Below are 12862 nucleotides of genomic sequence, written 5' to 3'. Positions count from 1 at the left end.
AACATGAGAGACTCTTATCTCTGGGAAACAAATAAGGGGTGGTAGAAAGAGAGGTTGGTGGGGGGTGGGGGTGACTGGGTGACAGGCACTGAGGGGGGCACTTGATGGGATGAGCATTGGGTGTTATTCTATATGTTGGCAAATTGAACACCAATAATAAAAAAAAATCTGTCATTTTTTTAAAGAAAGGAAAAAAAACATTACAAATATGATGGAAAATATCTCTACCCTTCTTGGGCCTGTTTCCTTCCATCTTAAAAGTTACACATGCCTTAGACTTGATATGTTTTCTTCTGGTATGTTTTTATATTTTTACTACATATATATGTATATTTATATACCCATGAAGAATATAATGTGTTTTAAAATTTCTGCTTGTCCCACTTTTGAAACTGTAAGAAAAATGGAACAACTGTATTTAAGAAAATCTAGAGTGGAAAAGCACCCATAATCCCATGACTTTAATACAGATATTTTGTATTGCGGCTTTGCCCATATTATGTACTTTCTTTTACAGACTTCCAATTGGAATGTGCATATCATTTTGTCATCTTTCTTCCCCATCTTAGCATCAAACTGTACATATTTTCCATCTTGATAATTATTATTTTTGGGGGATGTGGAATGTAATGGATGACATAGAATTTTCTGCAAGACATTTAGAAATCCTTTGGTAGAACAGAAGCTCTCAACAGTGTTTACCTTTGGTCCACGTGATGGCAGTAGGGACACTTTTACTTTTCAGTATGTAGCTTTCTGTGCTGTTTTTTTCCAACTATACCCATAAATTATTTTATTTTAAAAGTAAGTAAAAAAATGTTTTTTAAATGATAAAAGATCTTGTTGTCTGCAGAAAATATTCCAGAAAAGAGAACCCCTACTTTTCAACATTGTGAAAGTCATTGGACTTGAAGACAACCAGATTTTAGCTTTTGAGCTTGTCATCAATTTAGTATCCCTCATCTGTAAAGCGGAGTCAATATATTTATCTTAATACCTTGTTTTGAGGATCAAAACAATGATTGTATCTGAAAGCATTTGGTAAACTATAAAATTCCCTGAATATGGAGCAGAAAAAAAACTAATGAAGAAGATAAAGTTTGGACACCTAGGACTCAAAGACTAATGTCAGAGCACTTGGGCTGACGTGAGCTTAGGTATGGTGCAATATCCAGAGGCATTCCTGCTGGCTTTCAGAGTTCTAAGGGCAGAATTTACTCTTGAAGTTAGGAGTGGCTCATGAGAGATAGAAGAGATAGAATTTGCCCCAGATTTCAATTCATGAGGGAGGTTTTATTAGAAATTTTTATTTGCCCTGGTAGCTGGAAATAGATTTCTATTAGCCTAACACTTCCTCAAAGTCTTATTGCGGGGCAGCCCAGGTGGCTCAGCAGTTTAGTGCCGCCTTCAGCCCAGGGCGAGATCCTGGAGACCTGGGATAGAGTCCCACGTCGGGCTCCCTTCATGGAGCCTGCTTCTCCCTCTGCCTGTGCCTGTGCACCCTCCCTCGGTCTCTCATGAATAAATAAAATCTTTAAAGAAAAGTCTTATTGGACTTTAATTGTAGCATTATCTTAGGAGTTGTGTGTTGTAATTTGTGACTGAAGATAGGAAGGCCAATTTAAAAAAATTATTTATTTATTTATTTGAGGGGCACCTGGGTGGTTCAGTTGGTTAAGCCTCTGCCTTTGGCTCAGGTCATGATCCCAGGGTCTTGGGATAGAGCCCCATGTCAGGCTCCCTGCTCTGTGGGGAGTCTGCTTCTCCCTTTGCCCCTCCTCCTCTCAGATTTATTTGCTTATTTGAGGGAGAGAGAGAGAGAGAGAGAGAGAGCACGAACAAGTGAGGGCAGAGGCAGAAAGAGAGAATCCTTAAGCAGACTCTCTGCTGAGGACAGAGCCCACATAGGGCTCGATCCCAGGACCCAGAGATCATGCATGACCTGAGCTAAAATCAAGAGTGGGCTACTTAACTGACTGAGCCACCCAGATGTCCCAGGAAAGCCGATATTAATGACAGCATAGTCTCCTATGGCATGTTGTCATAAAGCATTAAAAATGAGATATTTTGGAAAATAAACCAAACAAGGGCATTTTTAAGGCAGTAACAGCCTTTTATTGCCCATATATGCTTATTAGCTAACCCACCAAAGAAAAGTGTATGCACTTAACAGCATTCCATTGTAATCAATAAATGGGGCCCCTTCAACTGAAATAACTTTATGTGATGATACAGAGGCATGGGAGGGAAGGGTCCAGCATTATAAATATTCATTGCAATTCCAGTGGCTCAGTGTGCAGAGTCAGGAAGGAGTGGATATGAAACTCTTAGCAAAGTTGCTGTGCATCTGGGGGGTCTTTCTTCCTCTTTGGTTTTATAGGATAGAGTGGAACAGGACCTGGGAGGGGAATGCTTTCTTTGACTGTAGGACTTTCCCAGTGCCAGCTACTGAGAATCATAAGCTGTCAGAATCAGAGCTTATTACTTTAAAGATGAGAACACAGAGACATGGAGAGGTGAAATGTTTTATCCAAGGTCACTCAGTCCTATAATGGCAGCACTGGTGTTAAAACTCAGGTCTTCTGACCACTAATCCTTGTGTGTATGATCTCTTTCTATTTTTTTTAAATTTTATTTATTCATTTATTTATTCATGAGAGACACAGAGAGAAGGCAGAGACATAGGCAGAGGAAGAAGCAGGCTCCTCGCAAGGAGCCTGATGTGGGATGCGATCCCAGAACTCTGGGATCACACCCTGGGCCAAAGGCAGACGCTCAACTGCTGAGCCACACAGGCATCCCTGTGGTCTCTTTCTAAGTCACTATTCTCTCCTTACATTCTGACTCTATGATCCCTCCTTTACTAAGAAAGACAATGATATGGGGTCCCCTGGGGCTAGAGAATCTGCAGAGGAGATATGGTGCCAGTCTTCAGGAGACCCATCTTGGGAGAGAGGGTTGTGCATTAGCATATAAACTTGGATTTGGTGTGAGACAAACTCTCTGCCAACTAGGAGATTTGATTGGTGGGGAGCTGAGCCACTGGAGGGCCCCAAGGAGTTGTAAGGAGGTGGGGGTGGGGAAACTAAGAATGGAGAGGAGATGCAAGGGCACCATTCCCAGGGTTATGACTGGGTGGCCCTTTATACGCCCTGAAATATATTAGGTTTTATGCAATGAAATAGCTTGTGCATTGCATTTAGGGGAGTTCTAGTTTCTTTCACACCAAGCAATCTGGAAATAATAGATTTACCATGATCATCCCTTAATACTACCCATCCCAGGGGTATTTTGGAGCTTCCATGAATATTCATTTTGGGTGATTCCACTGCTTGCTGGTTTAAATTATCAACTGCACCATCCAGCCAGGTAAAACTTTTTTTTTATGGGGATAAATGAGGCAGGGAAGAGAAAGAAAATTGTATCAAGAATATAACTGGTGAATTTGCTTCGACGTGGATGGAACTGGAAGGTATTATGCTGAGTGAAATAAGTCAATCGGAGAAGGACAAACAGTATATGGTCTCATTCATTTGGGGAATATAAAAAATAGTGAAAGGGAATAAAGGGGAAAGGAGAAAAAATAAGTGGGAAATATCAGAAAGGGAGACAGAACATGAGAGACTCCTAACTCTGTGAAACAAACTAGGGGTGGTGGAAGGGGAGGTGGGCGGGGGTGGGGGTGACTGGGTGATGGGCACTGAGGTAGGCACTTGATGGGATGAGCACTGGGTGTTATTCTTTATGTTGGCAAATTGAACACCGATAAAAAATAAATTTATATAAAAAAGAATATAACTTGTGAAGTTATATTTTGGGGTGAAGAGGAAACACTTCTCCCTAAAATTTCTTGAGATAATGTAGATAAAACTACCTAGAAGTAAGCCTGCTGTGCAAGGGATTCTTGGTGATGTTCTGATTGTGTTTGAGTCAAGGTGTACTCCATCTGGACTGAAAGATAAAACTATGATATTGCTAAAGATTCTCTTCACTCCAGAGTATGGGTGGGGTTTCCCTGTCAATGACTTTTTAGTACTTGTGTTGGGGAATAGATCTGATAAACTTTTGCACACTGAGGTGTAAATGATGGATGATAGCTTAGAGCAGCAGTTCATAGGTGGGTTGGAGGAATCTCAAGGTGTTAATAGTTATTCCTTGGCAAACAGAGTTCCACAGTTAAATAAGTTTGTCAAGGGTCATTTACCATGTTCCTCTCCTGGGGATTCACAGTACATGCCGTCTGTATATTAAAGGCTCAGGGAAGTAGTGTGGTGAAGAAACTTTCTTAGTTTTATTTAATCCAGCATTTCTTGTTTTTTGTATGTTTTTTATTTTTATTTATTTTTTAAAAAAGATTTATTTATTTATTCATTCAGAGAGAGCAAGAGAGAGGCAGAGACACAGGCAGAGGGAGAAGCAGGCTCCATGTAGGAATCCTGACGTGGGACTCTATCCCAGGTCCCTAGGATCACACCCCGGGCTGCAGGCAGTGCTAAACCGCTGCGCCACCAGGGCTGCCCGTATGTTTTTTAAATTGGAGTTTGATTTGCCAACATAGAGTATAACACCCAGTGCTCATCCCATCAAGTGGTGGCTCAGGACCTGACACGGGGTCACCCCAAGCCCCGGCCACCTCCTCTTCCACTACCCCTTGTTCATTTCCCAGAGTTAGGAGTCTCTCATGTGCTGTCACCCTCTCTGATATTTCCTGCTCATTTTCTCTCCTATACCCTTTATTTCCTTTCACTATTTTTTATACTCCCCGTATGAGTGGAACCATATAATGATTGTCCTTCTCCGATTGACTTACTTCACTCCAGCATAATACCCTCCAGTTCCATCCACGTTGAAGCAATTGTTGGTATTCGTCGTTTCTAATGGCTGCATAATATTCCATTGTATACATAGACCACAGCTTCTTTGCCATTCAACTTTCAGTGGACACCGAGGCTCCTTCCACAGTTTGCCTGCTGTGGACATTGCTGCTATAAACACGAGGGTACAGGTGTGTTGGATTTTCACTGCATCTGTATCTCTGGGGTAAATCCCCAGTAGTACAATTGCTGGGTCATAGGGCAGATCTATTTTTAACTTCTGGAACCTCCTCACAGTTTTCCAGAGTGGCTGTACCAGGTCACATTCACCAACCGTGCAAGAGGTTCTCCTTTCTCCACATCCTCTCCAACATTTGTGGTTTCCTGCCTTGTTAATTTTTCCCATTCTCACTGGTGTGAGGTGGTATCTCATTGTGGTTTTGATTTGTATTTCCCTGATGACAAGTGATGCGGAGCATTTTCTCATGTGCCTGTTGGCCATGTCTATGTCTCCCTCTGTGAGATTTCTGTTCATGTCTTTTGCCCATTTCATGACTGGATTGTCTGTTTCTTTGCTGTTGAGCTTAATAAGTCCTTTATAGAACTTGGATACTAGCCCTTTATCTGATACGTCACTTGCAAATATCTTCTCCCATTCTGTAGGTTGTCTTTTAGTTTTGTTGACTGTTTCTTTTGCTGTGCAGAAGCTTTTATCTTGATGAAGTCCCAATAGTTCATTTTTGCTTTTGTTTCCCTTGCCTTCCTAGATGTATGTTGCAAGAAGTTACTGTGGCCAAATTCAAAAAGGGTGTTTCCTGTGTTCTCCTCTAAGATTCTGATGGATTCTTGTCTCACATTTAGATCTTTCAGCCATTTTGAGTTGATCTTTGTGTATGGTGTAAGAGAATGGTCTAGTTTCATTCTTCTGCAAGTGGATGTCCAATTTTCCCAGCACCATTTATTGAAGAGATTGTCCTTTTTCCAGTGGATAGTCTTTCCTGCTTTGTTGAATATTATTAAAGAATTTTTTTATTGGAGTTCAATTTGCCAACATATAGCACAACACCCAGTGCTCATCCCACCAAGTGCCCCCTCAGTGCCCATCACTCAGTCACCCCAACCCCCCACCCACTTCCCCTTCTACTACCCCTTGTTCATTTCCCAGAGTTAGGTGTCTCTAATGTTTTGTCACCCTCACTGATATTTTCACTCATTTTCTCTCCTTTCCCTTGATTCCCTTTCACTAATTTTTATGTTCCCCAAATGAATGAGACCATATAATGTTTGTCCTTTTTCGATTGACTTATTTCATTCAGCACAACCCTCCAGGTCCCTCCACATCGAAGCAAAGAGTGGGTATTTGTCGTTTCTACTGGCTGAATACTATTCAATTGTATACATAGACCACATTTCTTTATCCATTCATCTTTCTCTTTTTAAAATTCTAAATTATTTAATTATTTATTTTCTAATAAATTTTATTTATTTATTTTATTTTATTGTTCTATTTTCATTTTTTTAATAATAAATTTATTTTTTATTGGTGTTCACTTTGCCAACATACAGAATAACACCCAGTGCTCATCCCATCAAGTGCCACCCTCAGTATCTGTCACCCATTCACCCCCCCCCCGCCCTCCTCCCCTTCCACCACCCCTAGTTCGTTTCCCAGAGTTAGGAGTCTTTATGTTCTGTCTCCCTTTCTGATATTTCCCACTTATTGTTTCTCCTTTTCCCTATATTCCCTTTCACTATTATTTATATTCCCCAAATGAATGAGACCATATAATGTTTGTCCTTCTCCGATTGACTTATCTCACTCAGCATAATACCCTCCAGTTCCATCCACGTTGAAGCAAATGGTGGGTATTTGTCGTTTCTAATGGCTGAGTAATATTCCATTGTATACATAAACCACATCTTCTTTTTTTTTTCTATAAATTAATTTTTATTGGTGTTCAATTTACCAACATACAGAATAACACCCAGTGCTCATCCCGTCAAGTGTCCCCCTCCGTGCCCGTCACCCATTCACCCCCACCCCCCGCCCTCCTCCCCTTCCACCACCCCTAGTTCATTTCCCAGAGTTAGAAGTCTTTATGTTCTGTGTCCCTTTCTGATATCTCCCACACATTTCTTCTCCCTTCCCTTATATTCCCCTTCACTATTATTCATATTCCCCAAATGAGTGAGAACATACACTGTTTGTCCTTCTCCGATTGACTTACTTCACTCAGCATAATACCCTCCAGTTCCATCCACGTTGAAGCAAATGGTGGGTATTTGTCGTTTCTAATGGCTGAGTAATATTCCATTGTATACATAAACCACATCTTCTTTATCCATTCATCTTTCGATGGACACCGAGGCTCCTTCCACAGTTTGGGTACTGTATACATTGCTGCTATAAACATTGGGGTGCAGATGTTTTGACATTTCACTGTATCTGTATCTATGGGGTAAATCCCCAGTAGTACAATTGCTGGGTCGTAGGGCAGATCTACTTTTAACTCTTTGAGGAAACTCCACACAGTTTTTCAGAGTGGCTGTACCAGTTCACATTCCCACCAACAGTGCAAGAGGGTTCCCCTTTCTCCACATCCTCTCCAACATTTGTTGTTTCCTGTCTTGTTAATTTTTCCCATTCTCACTGGTGTGAGGTGGTATCTCACTGTGGTTTTGATTTGTATTTCCCTGATGACAAGTGATGCGGAGCATTTTCTCATGTGCCTGTTGGCCATGTCTATGTCTTCCTCTGTGAGATTTCTCTTCATGTCTTTTGCCCATTTCATGATTGGATTGTTTATTTCTTTGCTGCTGAGTTTAATAAGTTCTTTATAGATCTTGGAAACTAGCCCTTTATCTGATATGTCATTTGCAAATATCTTCTCCCATTCTGTAGGTTGTCTTTTAATTTTGTTGACTGTTTCTTTTGCTGTGCAAAAGCTTCTTATCTTGATGAAGTCCCAATAGTTCATTTTTGCTTTTGTTTCTCTTGTCTTCATGGATTTATCTTGCTCGAAGTTACTGTGACCAAGTTCAAAAAGGGTGTTGCCTGTGTTCTCCTCTAGGATTTTGATGGAATCTTGTTTCACATTTAGATCTTTCATCCATTTTGAGTTTATCTTTGTGTATGGTGCAAGAGAGTGGTCTAGTTTCATTCTTCTGCAAGTGGATGTCCAATTTTCCCAGCACCATTTATTGAAGAGACTGTCTTTCTTCCAATGCATAGTCTTTCCTCCTTTGTCGAATATTAGTTGACCATAAAGTTGAGGGTCCACTTCTGGATTCTCTATTCTGTTCCATTGATCTATGTGTCTGTTTTTGTGCCAATACCACACTGTCTTGATGACCACTGCTTTGTAGTACAACCTGAATTCTGGCATTGTGATGCCCCCAGCTATGGTTTTCTTTTTTAATATTCCCCTGGCTATTCAGGGTCTTATGATTCCACACAAATCTTAAGATGATTTGTTCCAACTCTCTGAAGAAAGTCCATGTTATTTTGATAGGGATTGCATTAAATTTGAAAATTGCCCTGGGTAGCATGGACATTTTCACAATATTAATTCTTCCAATCCATGAGCATGGACTATTTTTTCATCTCTTTGTTTCTTCCTCCATTTCTTTCAGAAGTGTTCTGTAGTTTTTAGGGTATAGATCCTTTACCTCTTTGGTTAGGTTTATTCCTAGGTATCTTATGCTTTTGGTTGCAATTGTAAATGGGATTGACTCCTTAATTTCTCTTTCTTCAGTCTTATTGTTAGTGTATAGAAATGCCACTGATTTCTGGGCATTGATTTTGTATCCTGCCACACTGCCAAATTACTGTATGAGTTCTAGCAATCTTGGGGTGGAGTCTTTTGGGTTTTCTTTTCTTTTTTTAAGATTTTATTTATTTATTATTTATTCATGAGAGACACACACACACAGGGATGCAGGCTCCATGCAGGGAGCCCGACATGGGACTCGATCCCAGGACTCCAGGCTCATACCCTAGGCCGAAGGTAGGCACTAAACCGCTGAGCCACCCAGGGATCCCCTCTTTTGGGTCTATGTACAGTATCATGTCATCTGCGAAGAGGGAGAGTTTGACTTCCTCTTTGCCAATTCAAATGTCTTTTATGTCTTTTTGTTGCCTAATTGCTGAGGCTAGGACTTCTAGTACTATGTTGAATAGCAGTGGTGAGAGTGGACATCCCTGTCTTGTTCCTGATCTTAGGGGAAAGGCTCCCAGTGTTTCCTCATTGAGAATGATATTTGCTGTGGGCTTTTCGTAGATTGCTTTTAAGATGATGAGGAATGTTCCCTCTATCCCTACACGCTGAAGAGTTTAGATCAGGAATGGATGCTGTATTTTGTCACATACTTTCTCTGCATCTATTGAGAAGATCCTATGGTTTTTGTTTTTTCTCTTGTTGATATGATCTATCCCGTTGAGTGTTTTACAAGTGTTGAACCAGCCTTGCATCCAGGGGATAAATCCCACTTGTTCATGGTGAATAATCTTTTTAATGTATTGTTGGATCATAATGGCTAGTATCTTGTTGAGAATTTTTGCATCTGTGTTCATCAGGGATATTGGTCTATAATTCTCCTTTTTGGTGGGGTCTTTGTCTGATTTTGGAATCAAGGTGATGCTGGCTTCATAAAATGAGTTTGGAAGGATTCGTCCAGAATAGCTTCTATTCTAAATATAAATGTAAATAATATAAATATAGTCTATATTTAAACATTTGATAGAATTCCCCTGGGAAGAATATAAAAGTTATTGAAGGGAAAGGAGAGAAAATGAGTGAAAATAATAGTGAGGGTGACAAACACGAGAGACACTTAACTCTGGGAAACGAACAAGGGGTAGTGGAAGGGGAAGTGGACGGGGGTTGGGGTTTCTGGGTGATGGGTGCACTTGGCAGGGATGAGCACTGGGTGTTTTGCTGTATTTTGGCAAATTGAACTCCAATAAAAAAATAAAAAAAAAATCCTCTGGGAAGCCATCTGGTCCTGGACTTCTGTGACTTGGGAGGTTTTTGATGACTGCTTCGATTTCCTCCCTGGTTATTGGCCGATTCAGGTTTTCTGTTTCTTCCTGTTCCAGTTTTGGTAATTTGTGGTTTTCCAGAAATGCATCCATTTCTTCTAAATTTCCTAATTCATTGGCGTATAGCTGCTCATAATATGTTTTTAAAATGATTTGTATTTCCTTGGTTTTTGTTGTGATCTCTTCTCTTTCATTCATGGTTTATTAATTTATTAAAAGAGACTTTTCTCTTTTGTTTTTAATAAGGCTGGCTAATGGTTTATGTATCTTATTAATAATTTCAAAGAATTAACTCTTGGTTTTGTTGATCTGTTCCACAGTTCTGGTCTCTACTTCATTGAGTTCTGCTTGGATCTTTATTAACTCTCTTCTGCTTGTTGTAGGTTTTATTGGCTGTTGTTTCTCAAGTTCCTTTAGGTGGGAGGTTAGTTTGTGTATTTGAGTTTTTCTAATTTTTTCAGGGTTGCTTGTATTGCGATGTATTTCTCTCTTTGGACTGCTTTTGCTGTATCCCAAAGATTTTGAACAGGTGTATCTTCATTTTCATTAGTTTCCATGAATCTTTTTAAATTCTTCTCTAATTTTCTGGTTGACCCACTCATCTTTTAGTAGGATGCTCTTTAACCTCCACATGCTTGAGTTTCTTCCAAATTTTTCTTGTGATTGAGTTCTAGTTTCAAAGCATTGTGGTCTGAAAACATGCAGGGGACAATCACAATCTTTTGATATCGGTTGAGACCTGATTTGTTACCCAGTATGTGGTCTATTCTGGAGAAAGTTCCATGTACACTAGAAGAATGTGTATTCAGTTGTGTTCAGATAGAATAATCCAGCATTTCACAAATCTCTTTGACTAGGGAATCCTTTTTTTCATTGGATATCTATTATCATCTGGAATAAAGCTTGTTGAGAAACTCAAGAATAGAGTATGACTCTGAGGTACTCATATTTTTCTATTTTTTATTTTATTTTGTTGTGGTAAGAACACTTAACATGCCATCTATCCTTCTGACAAATTTTAAGTGTAAAATACATTATTGTTGACTATAGGTATAATGTTGTGTGGCAGATGTCTTGGGCTTACTTATCTTACTTAATTGAACCTTTATGCCTGTTTAATAACTTCCCATTTCCCCTCCCCCAGCCCCTGTTAATCACCATTCTAGTCTTTGATTATATAAATTTGATGTGTTTTTTTTATTGGAGTTCAATTTGCCAACATATAGCATAACACACAGTGCTCCTCCTATCAAGTGGCCCCCTCAGTGCCCGTCACCCAGTCACCCCAACCCCCCGCCCACCTCACTTTCCGTCACCCCTTGTTCGTTTCCCAGAGTTAGGAGTCTCTCACGTTCTGTCTCCCTCTCTGATATTTCCCACTCATTTTCTCTCTTTTCTCTTTTATTCCCTTTCACTATTTTTTATGATTTTATAAATTTGAATGTCAGAGACCTTATATATGTGGAATTGTGCAGTTCTTGTCTTTATATTCTTAACTGGGGATAATAATATGAACCTCTAATTGAGGGACTTTAGCCAAAAGGCAAGGGGATATGGGTCAACATTGGGCTCAGAAATCACAGGCATTGATATTACTCAGGAGACACCTTCTGCTACCCTTTTCAAGTTTGCTTCTCTATCTCTGCAACTGAAGTGCCTCTGCCAGGGCAGGGGTTCAGCTTTCAGGCAGCTGGCTTCCTTCACCCTTAACTCTGCCTCTTCTCTTCTTCCAGGCAGATATCTTCTCTGGGGCCATATTTATCAACATGGCCTTGGGTCTTGATCTTTACCTGGCCATCTTTATCTTATTGGCAATCACTGGCCTTTACACAATCACAGGTGAGTCCATACAAATGACTCAGCAAAAGCACAGGAAAAGAGGAGGAAGTAGGAGACTTGGCTTCTATTGTGGAAGAGAGATACAGAGATACACCAAGGAAATAGTTTTAGGATGGACTCTTTGCTGAGTCCCAACATTCAGACCCTAACAAGTTATAGGGAGCTTCCGGAAAACTCCAGTGTTGGCTGGAATAGTTCGTGTAGCTTCTTCTAGGAAGTGGGGCAGGGACTGGCCTTCCAGGTTATGGATAGAAGTTGGCTGAGTTAGGAGAATCAAGGAGGGTGCCAGGTGCAGGGACAGTGAAAACAAGGGAATAGAGTCAGGAATGGGCATGGCATAGGGTTAGGATAGGTTGAGCAAGCAGATGCATTTGGGTGGAGAAGGGTGGTCAATGGGAGGTAGTTGGGGTGTGTGTGGGAGCAAATAAGGCCTGGTAGTTTAAATGATTGCTGTAACAAGGCAAAGGAGGGAAGGAAGGAAAGGCAGACAGGTGACTGAGAGGTGTGCTCAGAGGATGTGCAGAGAGAGAGGGGCAAGGAGTGGACAAAGGAGGTAGGCTGACAAGTGGTCCTTGTATGTGAGGTGACATGTATTGTTTCCTCTGCCTGCTTAGGGGGCCTGGCAGCTGTGATTTACACGGACACTTTGCAGACGGCCATCATGCTGGTGGGGTCTCTTATCCTGACTGGGTTTGGTAAGTGGGGCTGGGGCAGACTGAGGAGGCAGGGAGGCAGAGGAAGAAGCCTAGGGAGAAAGAAGCAAATCTAGCCTCCCTGCCTGCTACTGGCCCAGGCAGTGAGCTGGGCATCTTCTGCCCTCCCCAGGGGAGTGGTCTAACCTGGATTGGCTACTCTAGTGAGTGTGTAAGGGCACCTTCCCCAGCCCTGGAGACCTCAGGCTGGTCCTGGCCCAGGCAATACCTGGTCCCTACTGTTCTCTCTAGATGGACTGAGCCAGTGGTCCCCAGCGTGGGCTTCTGATGTCATGGTCTTCCCTCCACAGAGAAACTGGACAAAAAAAGAGATGTCTAAATATCCATCAAGTTAAATATATTCAGATGTTGTATTTTAAACCTCAGATTACATCTTGTCTATATTTGATGTTAAATGTCCCTTTTTAATGAATTGATGATAGTAAGTGATCATTTTCTTATTTATGTCCTTATTT

General features: G+C 40.9%; 1 protein-coding gene across 1 annotated transcript in view; it reads left to right on the top strand.

Annotated features, from left to right (window-relative positions):
• SLC5A1 (solute carrier family 5 member 1) overlaps positions 1-12862 on the top strand; it is a 72712-nt gene that overhangs the window by 37863 nt on the left and 21987 nt on the right. The window contains exons 6-7 of the mRNA XM_055323362.1: positions 11589-11694; positions 12309-12389. Of these exons, the coding sequence (XP_055179337.1) occupies positions 11589-11694; positions 12309-12389 (187 nt within the window). The remainder of the gene's footprint in view (positions 1-11588; positions 11695-12308; positions 12390-12862) is intronic.

The sequence above is a fragment of the Nyctereutes procyonoides genome, unplaced genomic scaffold, assembly GCF_905146905.1.
Source record: "Nyctereutes procyonoides isolate TBG_1078 unplaced genomic scaffold, NYPRO_anot_genome, whole genome shotgun sequence".
Lineage (NCBI taxonomy): Eukaryota > Metazoa > Chordata > Mammalia > Carnivora > Canidae > Nyctereutes > Nyctereutes procyonoides.
Note: the sequence above shows the minus strand (reverse complement) of the source record. Positions and strands in the feature narration are given on the sequence as shown.